General features: G+C 36.7%; 1 protein-coding gene across 8 annotated transcripts in view; it reads right to left on the bottom strand.

The window, feature by feature from the left end:
- The window catches only part of EMSY (EMSY transcriptional repressor, BRCA2 interacting), a 94,662-nt gene that overhangs the window by 53,788 nt on the left and 27,227 nt on the right, over nt 1-13,647 (bottom strand). For all 8 annotated transcript variants that reach the window (XM_070425655.1, XM_070425657.1, XM_070425661.1 and 5 more), the window contains 2 exons: nt 10,636-10,912; nt 4,508-4,762 (listed from right to left, as the gene is read on the bottom strand). In XM_070425655.1, coding sequence (XP_070281756.1) covers nt 4,508-4,762; nt 10,636-10,912 — 532 coding nt within the window. The remainder of the gene's footprint in view (nt 1-4,507; nt 4,763-10,635; nt 10,913-13,647) is intronic.

The raw sequence follows: 13,647 nt of genomic DNA, 5'->3' as shown, positions 1-13,647 counted from the left end.
TCATTTGAAATAAATATACTGCTACTATATACCTTCTAGGGCTATTGTAAAGATTAAATAAATCAAAATTGTAAAGTGCCTAGTACATAACAAGAATTCAATAAATAAAGTATTATTATCAGAGAAATAAAGAAATCCTAATTATAATAAATCATAAACAGTGAAGTTGGAGGGGAAAATTATTTTTAGTATTATCTCATTGGTAAATTACAATAACAATGCTTAAGGCACATAAAAAGAAGTTTCCAAAGAAATAACCACAGAGGAAAATTTAAAAGGATCATAAGAGACTACTTTGCTCAGTCCTACAGATAAGTTGAAAATTTGGATGAAATAAATAATTTTCTAAAAAAATATTATTTATCAAAATTGACCTCAGAAAAGAGGTGTCTAAATAGGCAAATTTCCTTAAAATAAATATTTAAGAGCTCCTCCCCCATCACCAAAAAATAGCAGGCCCAGAGCTGCACAAGATAATTCTACAGTCCTTTAAAAAGAAGGTAATTACAATGTCACAGATATGTATAGTATAGTATAGGGAATATAGTCTGTAATATTGTAATAACTATATATGGTGCCAGATGGGTACTGGAAATATTGAGGGGAACACTTCATAAAGTATATGATTATCTAACCACTAAGCTGTACACCTGAAACTAATACAAAATAATACTGAATGTAAATTATAATTGAAAAAAATCATTCTGACATGGGATTTGGCAAGAGATTATTAAATATGACACTGAGAAAAATGAGCAACAAAAGAAAATATGTATGAATTGGACATCATTAAGATTAAACACTTTTGTGCTTCAAAAGACATAATCAAGAAAGTGAAAAGACAACCCACAGAATGGATAAAATACTTGCGAATCATACATTTGATAAGAGCTTAATATCCAAAATATGTATATTAAAACAAAAACTCAGACAACTCAATGATAAAAAGACAGCCCAATTAAAAAGTGGGCAAAAGATATAAATAGACATTTCTCCAAGGAAGATATACAAAGGGCCAAGAAGCACATGGGAAGATGCTCAACATCATTAGTTATCAGAGAAATGCAAATCAAAACCAAAATGAAATACCATTTCACACAAACTAGGATAGTTAGAATCAAAAAGTCAGAGAATGACAAGTATTGGGAAGGATGTAAAAAAACTGCTGATGGGAATGCAAAATGATGTAATCACTTTGGAAAACAGTTTAGCCGTTTCTCAAAGAATTAAACATAGAATTACCATATAACTCAACAATTCCACTCCTAGGAATACCCCGAAACTTACACATGAATACTTTCCACAGAATTATTCATAGCAGCCTTCATTAGAAATAATCCAAATGTATATCAATGGACAAATGGATAAACAAAATGTGAAATAAAATTTACCTATAAAAAAGAATGAAGTACTAATACTTGGTATAACATGTATGAACCTTGAAAACATTAAGTGAAAAAAGCCAGTCACAAGAAAACCACACATTATATTATTACATTCATATGAAAATCCAGAAGAGTCTGCATGGTCTATAACATGTATAAAACTCTAACACCTGTATCAACTGCATATGCACAAGCAAGAGGGGATAATAGGATGGCTTCCTTTGGTGGCTTTGTTGCATTATCTGATATACATGATGTCCCTATGCCCTAGCTGGTTTGGCTCAATGGATAGAGCGTCGGCCTGCAGACTGAGGGGTCCCCGGTTCGATTCCGGTCAAGGACATGTACCTTGGTTGCGGGCACATCCCCAGTAGGGGGTGTGCAAGAGGCAACTGAGCGATATTTCTCACTCAGGGATGTTTCTAACTCTCTATCCCTCTCCCTTCCTCTCTGTAAAAAATCAATAAAATATACTTTAGAAAAAGAAAAAAAAAGAAAATGATGTTCAAATTCTCTTTGGTCTTTGTTAAGCCGGAGAAATAATGGTGTCATTATTTAGCAATGACTTTACCAAGAATAAAGATTTGCCAGAATGTGTGCTCACAGACCTCTTCATGGCCACCATTGCTGTGAAATATATACTCAGTCTAACTCCGTGTATCAGGTTACTGGCATTAAAGCACAGGACAGCAGTCTCGGACACACTGCACATGCCTTGAAGGAGATAAGGCGAATGAATGTTCTCAATGAAGTTTAACACCAGAGTGAAGAGAGGAGAAATCTCTAATGCCATCGATCAATATGTTACTGGAACCATTAGCAAGGATAAGACTTAGTAACATGGAAAGCACTGTGAGGAAGTCCCTGAATTATTAACCAAGGCAGAGAAGAACGAATGATTTAGCAAATTTGGTGAAGTTTCTATCAGCTCTGAGCCTTCCTGCCTTTCAGGGAGCGGTGTGGCATATATTACTGCTCCCTCTGGTTCTGCCACTGACAAGGTTGTGATTGAGGCCTGTGATGAACTGGTAATAATCCTCACTCACGAGTTGTTTCTTTCATCACTATGTCATCACACATTACTTTAAGGTTTGCTTATATGTGGGTGAAAAATAATGTGGGAAATTTTGAAAATACTTAAAACATGAAGTCTGCATAATTTTTTAAAAAATACTTTATAAAAGAAATGTGGTATATAGATACCATGAAATATTATTCAGCCATGAGAAAGAAGGAAATCTTGTCATTTACAACATGAATGGCATTATGCTAAGTGAAATAAGTCAGAGAAACATAAACACTGTATTACCTCACTTATATATAGAATCTAAAACAAAACAAAACAAAAACTAACAGAGCTCACAGATACAAGAGAACAAGCAAGAGGTGAGAGGCTGGCTAAAATGGGTGAAGGTGGTAAAAGGAACAAACTTCCAGTTATAACATAAAGTAGAGGCCTGGTGCATGACATTTCGTTCACTGGAGCGGGGGAGAAGGGGTCCCTCAGCCTGGCCTGCGCCCTCTAGTGGTCTGGGACCCCTTGGGGGATGTCTGCCGAGGGGTCCTTAGTGCTGCCTTGGAGGTGGGAGAGACTCCCGCCACCGCTGCTGCGCTCGCCAGCAGTGAACCCAGCTTCTGGCTGAGCAGGCACCACCTGTGGGAGCACACTGACCACCAGAGGGCAGCTCCTACACTGAGTGTCTGCCCCCTGGTGGTCAGTGCACGTCATAGCGACCGCTTGTTCAGCCGTTTGGTCAATTTGCATATTAGCATTTTATTATATAGGGTAAGTCCTGGGGATGTAATGTGTAGCATTGTGACTATAGCAAACAATACTGTACTGTATATTTGAAAGTTGCTAAGAAAGTAGATATCAAAAGTTATCATAAAAAAGTAAGTTTGTAACTGTGTGTGGTGATAGATATTAACTAACCACTTTGCAGTATTCAGGGATAGGGAAAAGGAGGTCTACAGTTGTTCAAATGGAAAATAATACAAGAATAAACTGTTTTGCACACTCACAACTGTAAATCTACTTTTGCCTACCCTTATACTAGTATACATAATCAAATCATTATGTTGTACACTTAAAACTAATACAATGTTATACAGCAACTATCTCAAAAAAATAAATGTTCCTATCAAAAAAAATAAAATAGAAAATGTCAGATCCTCCAAATTACTGTTCTATCACCAAGGAAAGTCCAGATTCATTTGAGAAAAAACATCCATTTTCCTTTCTTTTAAAGATATTAAGTATGTTAAGAGGCTTTTTAATTTCCCTGTGACTCAGCCTCCATCCTACCTGCCCTTCTATTCAATACTTTTATGATTTGACAACTTATAGTAATTGACTCCTACCTCTGAGTTCCCATTGTGCTGGAGATGCTTTCAAAAAACTACTAAATTGTTATCCTACAAACCACAAACTTCTTCATTGTACACAATCCTATATAATAAAAGGCTAATATGCAAATTGTCCCCTGGGAGTTCAACCAGGAGTTCGACCAGGGGGTGGAGCTGGCCAGCCAACCGCCCTCAGCCTCGCCCCCCTACCCCAATTGGGGGCGGGGCCAGCTGGCCATCCACCTGCGGCCCCTCCCCCCAGCTGGCCCCAGGCCCTGATCAGGGCAGGCCGGCTGGACCTCACCCATGCACAAATTCGTGCACCGGGCCTCTAGTAGTCTATAATCTTAGCACCTCTTCTGCTCATGAAAATTTTGTCATATTATTCATAAATATGAACTGCCCTCTAACACACAACTCCCCCAGACTAATTTTTCAAGTGTTCACTTCCCATGACCCCAACAGGTCCCAGAGTATAATTCTAAAATATGGGTTTATTTCCTCAGCATTCTTTATCTCTCTTGAGAGTTCATTGAAAAAATAACAAAAAACCTCTTCCTGCTGTGCAAACTGCTTTTTATTCCTTTTCTATTTCCAAGCTCCAGTTCTTTCTATATAGGTATTTCCAACAGGAGGGTCTCAAAATACATTCTGGAATTTAAAAATCTGGTAATTGAGGAAACTATATATGGAAGTAAATCCATATATATTAGTGGTATTCTGAGAGCTGGTGATAAGAGAAGGATTATAGTATCTTGTAAACATTTCCCAGTTACCTGACTCCTGTTTGATTTGAATTGTAGGCTTAATACCAGGTGGCAAAGGAGACTGCTGAGGCTGCTGTTGATGAGATACTGAAGAAGGCTGAGCCACCTGTTGTTGTGTCTGTTGCTGCACTTGATGTAACTGTTGCTTAGGAGACTGTTGATGCTGTTTAGGAAACTGTGCAAGAATCTGAGTTGGGGTACCCACTAAGTTTTTGGGGGAAGGAAGTCTGGTTGATGCCATTTTGATTGCTGATGTAGATACACCTGTAGAAGAGTGAGAAAAAAGAAAACTCAATAGTAAAGCATAATTAAGGTTACTTCTAGTTGTTGTAGTAGATATCACAAACTAGGTAAATCAATAAGAGCAATAATTTATTAAGCACCCATTGTATGTCAGATATAATGTGTGATACTTTACATATTAGATATTTAATCCCCAAACGCTGCAAGGAAGGAGGCATCATTGCTCTCACACTAAAAAAAACAGATTTCCCTTGGTGAAGAGTTAACACAAAAGAAACAAAAATATCAAGCAGGATATTCTCAAATGTGTTTCTCAATAGATTTTCCACTAGAAAATATAAGTTCTTAATGTGATATAAAAGCAAAGTAAACTAAGTTTTAAATCTTATTTCTATTACATTTCTTTTTAGGTTCTAGTGAGCCAATTTAAACAATTTAAACATGGCATGAAATAAAATAACTGCCCTGGCTGGTGTGGCTCAGTTAGTTGGATGTCATTCCATGCACCAAAAGGTTGTTGGTTTGATTCCGTCAGGGCACATGCCCGGGTTGTGGGCTCGATTCCCCACCCAGTACGGGGTCTGCAGGAGGCAGCCAATTGATGTTCTGCTCTTACATCCATGTTTTTCTTTCTCACTCCCTCTCCCTGCTTCTCTCTCTAAAAAATCAGTAAAAATATTTATAAATAAAATAATTCACAATGAAACATTTATCTTTTGAATTATTTAGCAAGGCAAAGTAGCTTTTCTTTATTTCGCTTCCAATAATCTATAAATTAAAGTCATTTCTTCAGAACTCTAACTGGGTCATTAAATAATAATATGAAGTTACAAGTGAGCATACTCAATATATCCAGAGCAAAATGAAAATTCTGATGACTAAAGGTTGTAAGACATTTCTTTTCAGTGCAACACCAGCATTAGCAAATGTGCATAGGTAAGGAGTACCAGTAACTTCAACTAAAGATCTATGAGTTTCAAAGAAATTCTTCCCTGTCCCAGATTTTTCATCAGTAACTTTATAATTTACCAACAATACAATAGGATTACTATTTGTAAATGAATTAATATTCCTAACAAAGAATCTTGAATATAACTCACCATATCAACTTTTTGAGCACTGCTGAAACAATGAAAAGAAACTGATAAATTAATAGCCTGATTATCAAGTACTTAGCCTATATCCCATATTCCTCCACATCCCCACCATGACATTGCATTACAGAAAATTTATTTTTTCTCTGTTAAATTGCAGAAAAAATTTAAAATAATATCACATCCTTATGTAAAATGTTTCTGAGGAATAATAAAGATGGAGAAGAAATCTTAAGAAGTCACTCTGACTCTCTGGGACTTAGCTTCCAGATTTGTTGAATTTCTTTGCACTACAATTCTAAGGGTTGCTGTGTGGACCAAGTAAAATCACAGAATGAGAAGTACTTGAGCCCAGGTGGTGTTGCTCAGTGGTTGAGCGTCAACTTATGAACCAGGAGGTCACGGTTTGATTCCTGGTCAGGGCACATGTCTGGCTTGAGGGTTCAATCCCCAGCATAAGACATGCAGAAGGCAGCTGATCAATGATTCTCTCTCATCATTGATGTTTCTATCTTTCTCTCCCTCTCCCTTACTCTCTGAAGTCAATAAAAAAAATATTTTTAAAAATTAAAGAAAAAAAATTACCTATCAGGAAAGTACAAAACAGGGTATATGAATTGTAGATCAAAGGTAGACTTCTCAGAACACACCTTGTTTGTGGATTTGACTTTGGAACTTTATAAATATTTTATGTAATTATAAATAAAATTAAGTTGAAAAATTGTAAGTTACAACCCATAAAAACAAAACACATTAACCTAATTATATACTAAATTAGAGCTTCACCAGAGAAAAAAATTTCAAGTGACTTTAAAATACAGTAATTCAACTATATATTCATAATGAGAATACTCTTAAAAGCCAAAAGAACCATAATAAAATCTTAAGTTCTACTCAGTAATCATATTGTCAGTTATCATTTGGTTTTGTTATTCTGTAATATATATTATAGGATAAGTCAAATACATATAGTTTTATTAATCATTAGGAACCAAGATTTTTAGTGTAAGTGGAGAAAAAGATACAATTATACAAATAGAAAAAAACACACTCATAATTCTAAATTGGAATTGGTAATATCAGTATAAACTCACAATATTTTTTCCTCCCTGAAAGAAAAAAAGGATTCTAGCTCTGTCTACAGAAAAGATCCAGAAACAATGACCATCCTCTTAGTGCTCAGACTGTGGTGTCTAAGCACCATTTCTCACTAAGAAACCAGGGCTCCTTGAAATATGGAGGGGGAAATGTACAAGATGAACCTATCTTGTCATACCACAAAACAAGGAAGCTATTAAGGACTAATGTGGTTGTGTCAAAACAATTGAGGAGCCAACTTGAAGAGGCTCCCACTGAAAAGGATAGGACTAGTTGAGCACCAAAGAAATCTTAAGAAGTCACTCTGACTCTCTGAGCCTTAGCTTCCAGATTTGTTGAATTTCTTTGCACTACAATTCTAAGGGGCAGCTGGTGGAAGAGGGAAAGAGTTTTATAGCAATAACCATATCAATCAATGCAATGTGGATCTTATTTAGATCTTAATTCAAACACATAATCAAAGAAATTTAGATGCTAACTTGATATTTTACTATATCAATAAATTATTATTACAAAAGGAATTATTGTTAAAAATTCTAGGTGTGGCATTGTGATTTTTAAAAAATATATATATGATACCTTTAAAAACATTCCTGGTCAATACAAGAGTATGTGGAAGGAAATAGCAGGTATAAGTGAAACAGGACTGACCAAGTACTGTACATCCCTGAAGCTGGGTAATGGGTACCTAAGGTTTCATTTTACTATTCTACTTATATGTTTGGAATTTTTCATAATAAGTTTTTTAATCATCCTTTCTTCTAGATGACCAACTCAGAACTACTATTCTAATCAGAATGTTAAACACTCCGATATTCCTAATATTAATGAGTTCCTTTCCCTTCCCACAGCATGAGCCAACCATATACAATTCCCCTATTCTCTACATTTGGAACCATCTCTACATTTATAAACATGGAGTCACCCACCAAGTTATTGCTATAAGACTCTTTCCCTCTTCTACCAGCTGCCCTACAAGAATAACCATATATAGGTATATGAGCTCGAAAACAGCCTGTCTTTAATCTCCAACAAAAGCAGACACTGGTACTCACAGAGGGGCTACAGAAGACCAGTAGTCAGAATCACAACTACAGCCTGTATATTACCATCCCATTAAATTTTACCTTTTGAAAAAGAAGATGCCTTCATTTCTTAGAATAATATGAAAATTAAGTATCTCAACAGCAACTCAAATAATCATAGTTTCCTTTACTATCTACATTCAGTTACTTTTATATCCCTCATGCTCTACTGAATTCCAATGAATTCATGAGAAATCTCTGAGACGTCTTGTCCAGCTCCCCTGTAAATAACTACTTAAGGCTCACAGAGAGATACAGGATGCAAAAAGAAAATAGGAAATTCCCAAGAGCTTCAAAGGGTAGCTGGAGAAAATTAAGAATGAAAACAGAAGCATGGAATATTCATTTGTCTAAAGATATTTCATTTGTAACCTAGAAGAATGGCCCTCTTATCTCAAATAAAAACTTGGAAGAACAGTAACCTTTCTAATATAGTAAAACTTTAGCAAACTGTGTAATGAGGACTGGAAGGGAAAAACAACTGTCAATGGATAATGGTTTTGATATAAGGTCAGGTGAGCAGACAAATGGCCTTTGCTTCTCTCACCTTCAAATTTTGAAATGATGAATTTAAATCATGTTTACAACCAGCATTTTAAACAGACTTTCTATATAAAATCATTTATATTTTTAATAATGCTATATTATAGTTTACTATTGCACAAATAGAAAAGTTGGAACGATTTTTTAAAAAATCAGTTAAGGTAACAAATAAAGAAAATTTCAAGCCTGCTATTTATTGTTATTAAGACATTAAATGAGTATTAGAGCCAGAAAATAATAACAGATGCTCTCACATTCTATCATTAGGGCTATAGAAAAGGAATACTGACCACATTGCATCTATGTAACCTCTTCCTTACTAAGAGAGCTATACAGAATACACTAAACATGATTAAAGCAATTATGAAAAACACTATTTTCCTAATCAACTGCTTACATTTGCTACTGGTTCATAAACTATATTTCCCAGTCTCAGTCTACCTTGAGCTATATATTATTCAAGTAATATCCAATAAAAACTAATATTAAGTTCTGTTCTATGTTGCTTCTATGTTCCTTTTTCATAGATTGCACCATGGGTATGAATACTGTATAATACTTCTCTCTGATCCCCATCTTAAGGCTTACCAACCCCGCAAAATAAAAATTTCTTAACTGTGCTATTCACCTTTCCTCTGGGAGGAACATAAAAATATAGAAGATATCTAAACTGATTTAAGCTAACAGAAAATAAATGTTTCCACATTTCCTTTCCTGTGCTATAAAGAAGCAATTGTCCTTCAGTTTAGCCTCAATTCCTCTCATTATCTCCCATTACCACCCACACAGAAAAATGTAGGAGATTGAAAAAAGGCAAATGGCATGTCCTTGAAATCATATTCTTCCCCCTACTTTTTATCACTGGGTAACTTACTTTGAAGAGGTTACATACTTGATATCTCTGAGTACATAATTATAAACTGAGTGCCTAAAAAGAACCTATAGTAAAGTAATTTCAAGTTCCTCATTTGAAAATCCCACTATATTAAAGACTAGAGGCCCAGTGCACGAAATTCATGCATGGGGGTGGGTCCCCACAGCCCAGCCTGCACCCTCTCCAATCCAGGACCCAGGCCTAAACTGGCAGTCAGACATCCCTCTCACAATCCTGGACCGCTGGCTCCTAATCGCTCACCTGCCTGCCTGCCTGGTTGTCCCTAACTGCCCCCCCACCCCACTGGCCTGATTGCCCCACTGCCCCCCCCGCCGGCCTGGTTGCCCCTCACGGCCCCTCCCCCCCGCTAGTCTGGTCGCCCCACGCAGCCTGCTTGTTCAGTCATTTGGTCATACCTCACTAAGCCCCCTGCCAGCCTAGTCGCCCCACACAACCTGCTTGTTCAGTCATTTGGTCTTCCCTCACTAACGCCCCTGCCGGCCTGATCATAGGCAGCCATCTTGTGAGGGCATGCATATTACCTCTTTATTATATAGGATATTTGTATATGCCTTTGAAATTTGTTGGAACAAGATTTATATTTGGGGAATGTTAATTACCTTGGTGATTAGATACTATGCATGTGAATTTTTAAAATCTTGAAGTATCCTATATAATAAAAGGCTAATATGCAAATCGACCGAATGGTGGGAACGACACGTTGCTATGACGCGCACCAACCACCAGGGGGCAGGTGCTCAATGCAGGAGCTGCCCCCTGGTGGTCAGTGTGCTCCCACAGGGGGAGCACTGCTCAGCCAGAAGCCGGGATCACACTGGCAAGCGCAGCGGCGGTGGTGGGAGCCTCTCCTGCCTCCACAACAGTGCTAAGGATGTCCGATTGCCAGAGCAGGCCTAAGCCATCAGTCGGACATCCCCCGAGGGCTCCTGAACTGTGAGAGAGCACAGGCTGGGCTGAGGGACCACCCCCCGAGTGCAGGAATTTCATGCACCAGGTCTCTAGTATTAATATAAGAAAACTGAGTAACCTACTATCTTGACATTCTCAGACTGGGAGAAGGAAAGTTGTAATCTGTGATGAAACAGGAGAGACCTTCAGACCCAAAGCAGAAAAATAAGAGTTCTCTTCAAAATTCCCATATACCACAGGAACAGAATTACATGTTGAATTACCACTCACCTTGTGCTACTGTTGACATGACCACAGATGGTGTGGAAGATACCACGGCTGTTACTGCAACTGTATTAGGGATAGGTGAAGGTGTAGAACTGCTGCTGCCACTGCTGCTACTACTGACCAGAGAGGACTGTGAAGCAGTTATAACCACCGGTGGCTTCTGGGTTGTGGAAGCAATTACTGATGTTGGTACAAGTTTAGTGACTGCTGCATAGTTATGGGATTTGGAGAGAATATTGGGCACGAAGGTTGAACTTGGTGATGTGGTCACTATAATAACCTAAGAAACGAAAAATAAGTTATTTTCATATACCTGCTATACTACTAATGTATTTAGAATTGCCGTTATATATAATTCAAAAATAGCTTATGAAACAAAGTATGAAGAAACAATTTAACAGAGATAAATACATAACTAAAAATATTTAAATGAAAAATTTTTACCAACCAAATATTTTTAAAGACAACATGCAATGCTGTTCAAGACACAGCAAAGTAAGAATGTTAACATAATGCTTAGGAAATATATATTGGCACAATCTTTCTAGAAAGTAATTTGAATAGTCATTCATTTGTAAATATTTGTTGAGCATCTACTATGTGCCAGGCATGATTCTAGATGCTAGGGATAGTGGAATAAACAAAACAAAGTTTGTACTTCATGGAATTACATTCTAGTGGGGGGGAGAATAATAATAAACAAATAAAAAATTCATGTCATGTTGGAAGAGCCAATAAAGCAAGGTAGGACATAAAAGATAATGGAGTGCTTTATGACTTTTTCTATAGTATTTAATGATGATCTCTATGATAAAGTGACATTTGAATAGAAACTAGAAGTAAGCAACGAAGGGGTGAGAAGCATGTTGCTACCTAGAGGAAGGGTATCCAATGGCACAGGGAGCAGTAAACACAGGGGCCCTGAAGCAGAAGCAAACTTTATATGTTCTAGAAACTTCAAGGACCTAATAAATAGAATTGGAATTTATAAGGTAGAGCATAGTAGGAGACAGATTCAGAGAAGTAATGGAGGACTAGATGATGTAAGATCATGTTGACAGTAAATACCCTTGATCTGATATGATGAAAATGGCACTTTCTATCTGTGGCCTTCCTTCTGAAAATCCATAACCCTTGACTAATCATGAGGAAACATTAGACAAATTGCAATAGTGGGACATCCTACAAAGCACTTGACTACTACTCCTCAAAACTGTCAAGGTCATCAGACATAAGGAAAGTCTGAGAAACTTTCACAGCCAAGAGGAGCCTAAGAAGACATGCAATAAGGTATCCCGAAACAGAAAATGACAATAGGTAAAAACTCCAAAAAAAAATGTGAATAAACCATGGACTTTAGTTAATATCAGTGCATCGATATTGGTTCATTAATTTTAACAAATGTACCACACTAATATAAAATCTTAAAAATAATGGAAACTTAGTGCAAGGTATATGAAAACTCTCTGTACTATTTTCTCTAAATATAAAACTATTTAAAAACTAAAGTCCTTTTTATTTTTAGTTTACTTTTAATCCTCACCCGAGGTTATGTTCTATGGATTTTTAGAGAGAGAGGAAGAGGGGAGGCGGGGGAGAGAAAGGGAGAGAAAGAGAGAGAGAGAGAGAGAGGTGAGAAACATCGACAGGCTACCTCCTATACATACTCCACAACCTAGGTATGTGCCCTGACCAGGAATCGAACCCACAATCATTTGGTGTATGGGATGATGCTCCAACCAACTGAGCCACCTGGCCCAGGCAAAAAATAAAGTTGTGTGTGTGTTTTTTTAAAAGAAAACATTACTCTATCTACTAGGTGAAAAGTATAGTAGAGCAGAAATAGTAGAAACATAGAAACAGGGAGAAAAATTAAGAGCCTCCTGCAATAAACAGAGGTGATGGTGACCAAAGTGTTCATGGTAAAAATAGTGAAAAGTGAACAGATTCTGAATATATTTAAAGAAGAAAAAACAGGATTTGCTCATAGGTTGATACAGAGAACAGAGAAAAAAAGGGGAGGGGGGCAGGGAGCAAGAAAGAAACTTCAAGTTTAGCCAGTATAGCTAAGAAACTCTAAATGATATAGGGACAAGGCATTTCAAAGAGAACAGGATAGCAAAGGTCTAAGGTGGGAATTAGCTCAATGTAGTTATAAACAGAAAGCAAGCCAGTGTAGCAAAACCATATAGAGCAAGAAGGGGGTGGAAAAATTAAGCAAAGGTCAGATCAAATTTGTAAGCCAGAGTAAAGAATTTAAATTGTATACTAACTATAATGGGAAACCATGGGATGGTTTTACAACAAAACTTGATTTTTATTTTAAAAGATTACTATAGCAGCTATGTGATAAGATGCAAGAGTGGAAGCAGTGAAACTTGTAAAGAAGCTATTGCAGTAGACCAGGCAATAATAGAGGCTGCTTGAACTGGGGTGTTAGTGGAAATAAAGAGAAGTGAGCAGTTTCAGATTATTTTGAGAGGTAAAGTCAATAGGACTTGATGTATGGAAATGATCAGGTTAAAGGAAAAAAAATCAAGATTAGCTCCTAGAGCTAATATGCATTGGCTTATTTAAATCTCTCAACAATCCTATGATGCAGATACTATTATTATCCCTATTTTACAGTTGAGAACACAAAAATCATTTACAAATCTGTAGTATCACAGTTTTATCCTTGGTGTCATGGTGGTATAGTGATACCCAAAACAGAGCTGAATGTCTTTTTCCTCTTTTACCAAAATTTCTTGTACCAAGGGCAGAAAAATTGTTTTGAAAAATCCAAAGAATTTAAGGGAGAGATTCTTTTTCATTTTTATATCAATCCTACAGAAGGCCTGAAGTTAAAGCAGTTAGTCAAAATTTACTGAGTATGTCTATACTCAATACCTACATCTCAAAGAGGCTTTAGCTAAATCTCTATTATATATATATTTCAAGTGTTATAGAGAATTAGTACATGTCCATTACTTTAAGGGCTCAGAGACAAATACGCATCATGACCAGCATACTTCT

The sequence above is a fragment of the Myotis yumanensis genome, unplaced genomic scaffold (genome assembly GCF_028538775.1).
Source record: "Myotis yumanensis isolate MYYU_CA2020_CCGP unplaced genomic scaffold, mMyoYum1.0.hap1 SCAF_10, whole genome shotgun sequence".
NCBI lineage: Eukaryota > Metazoa > Chordata > Mammalia > Chiroptera > Vespertilionidae > Myotis > Myotis yumanensis.
The sequence above is the reverse complement of the archived record's forward strand: the minus strand, read 5'-3'. Positions and strand labels throughout refer to the sequence as shown.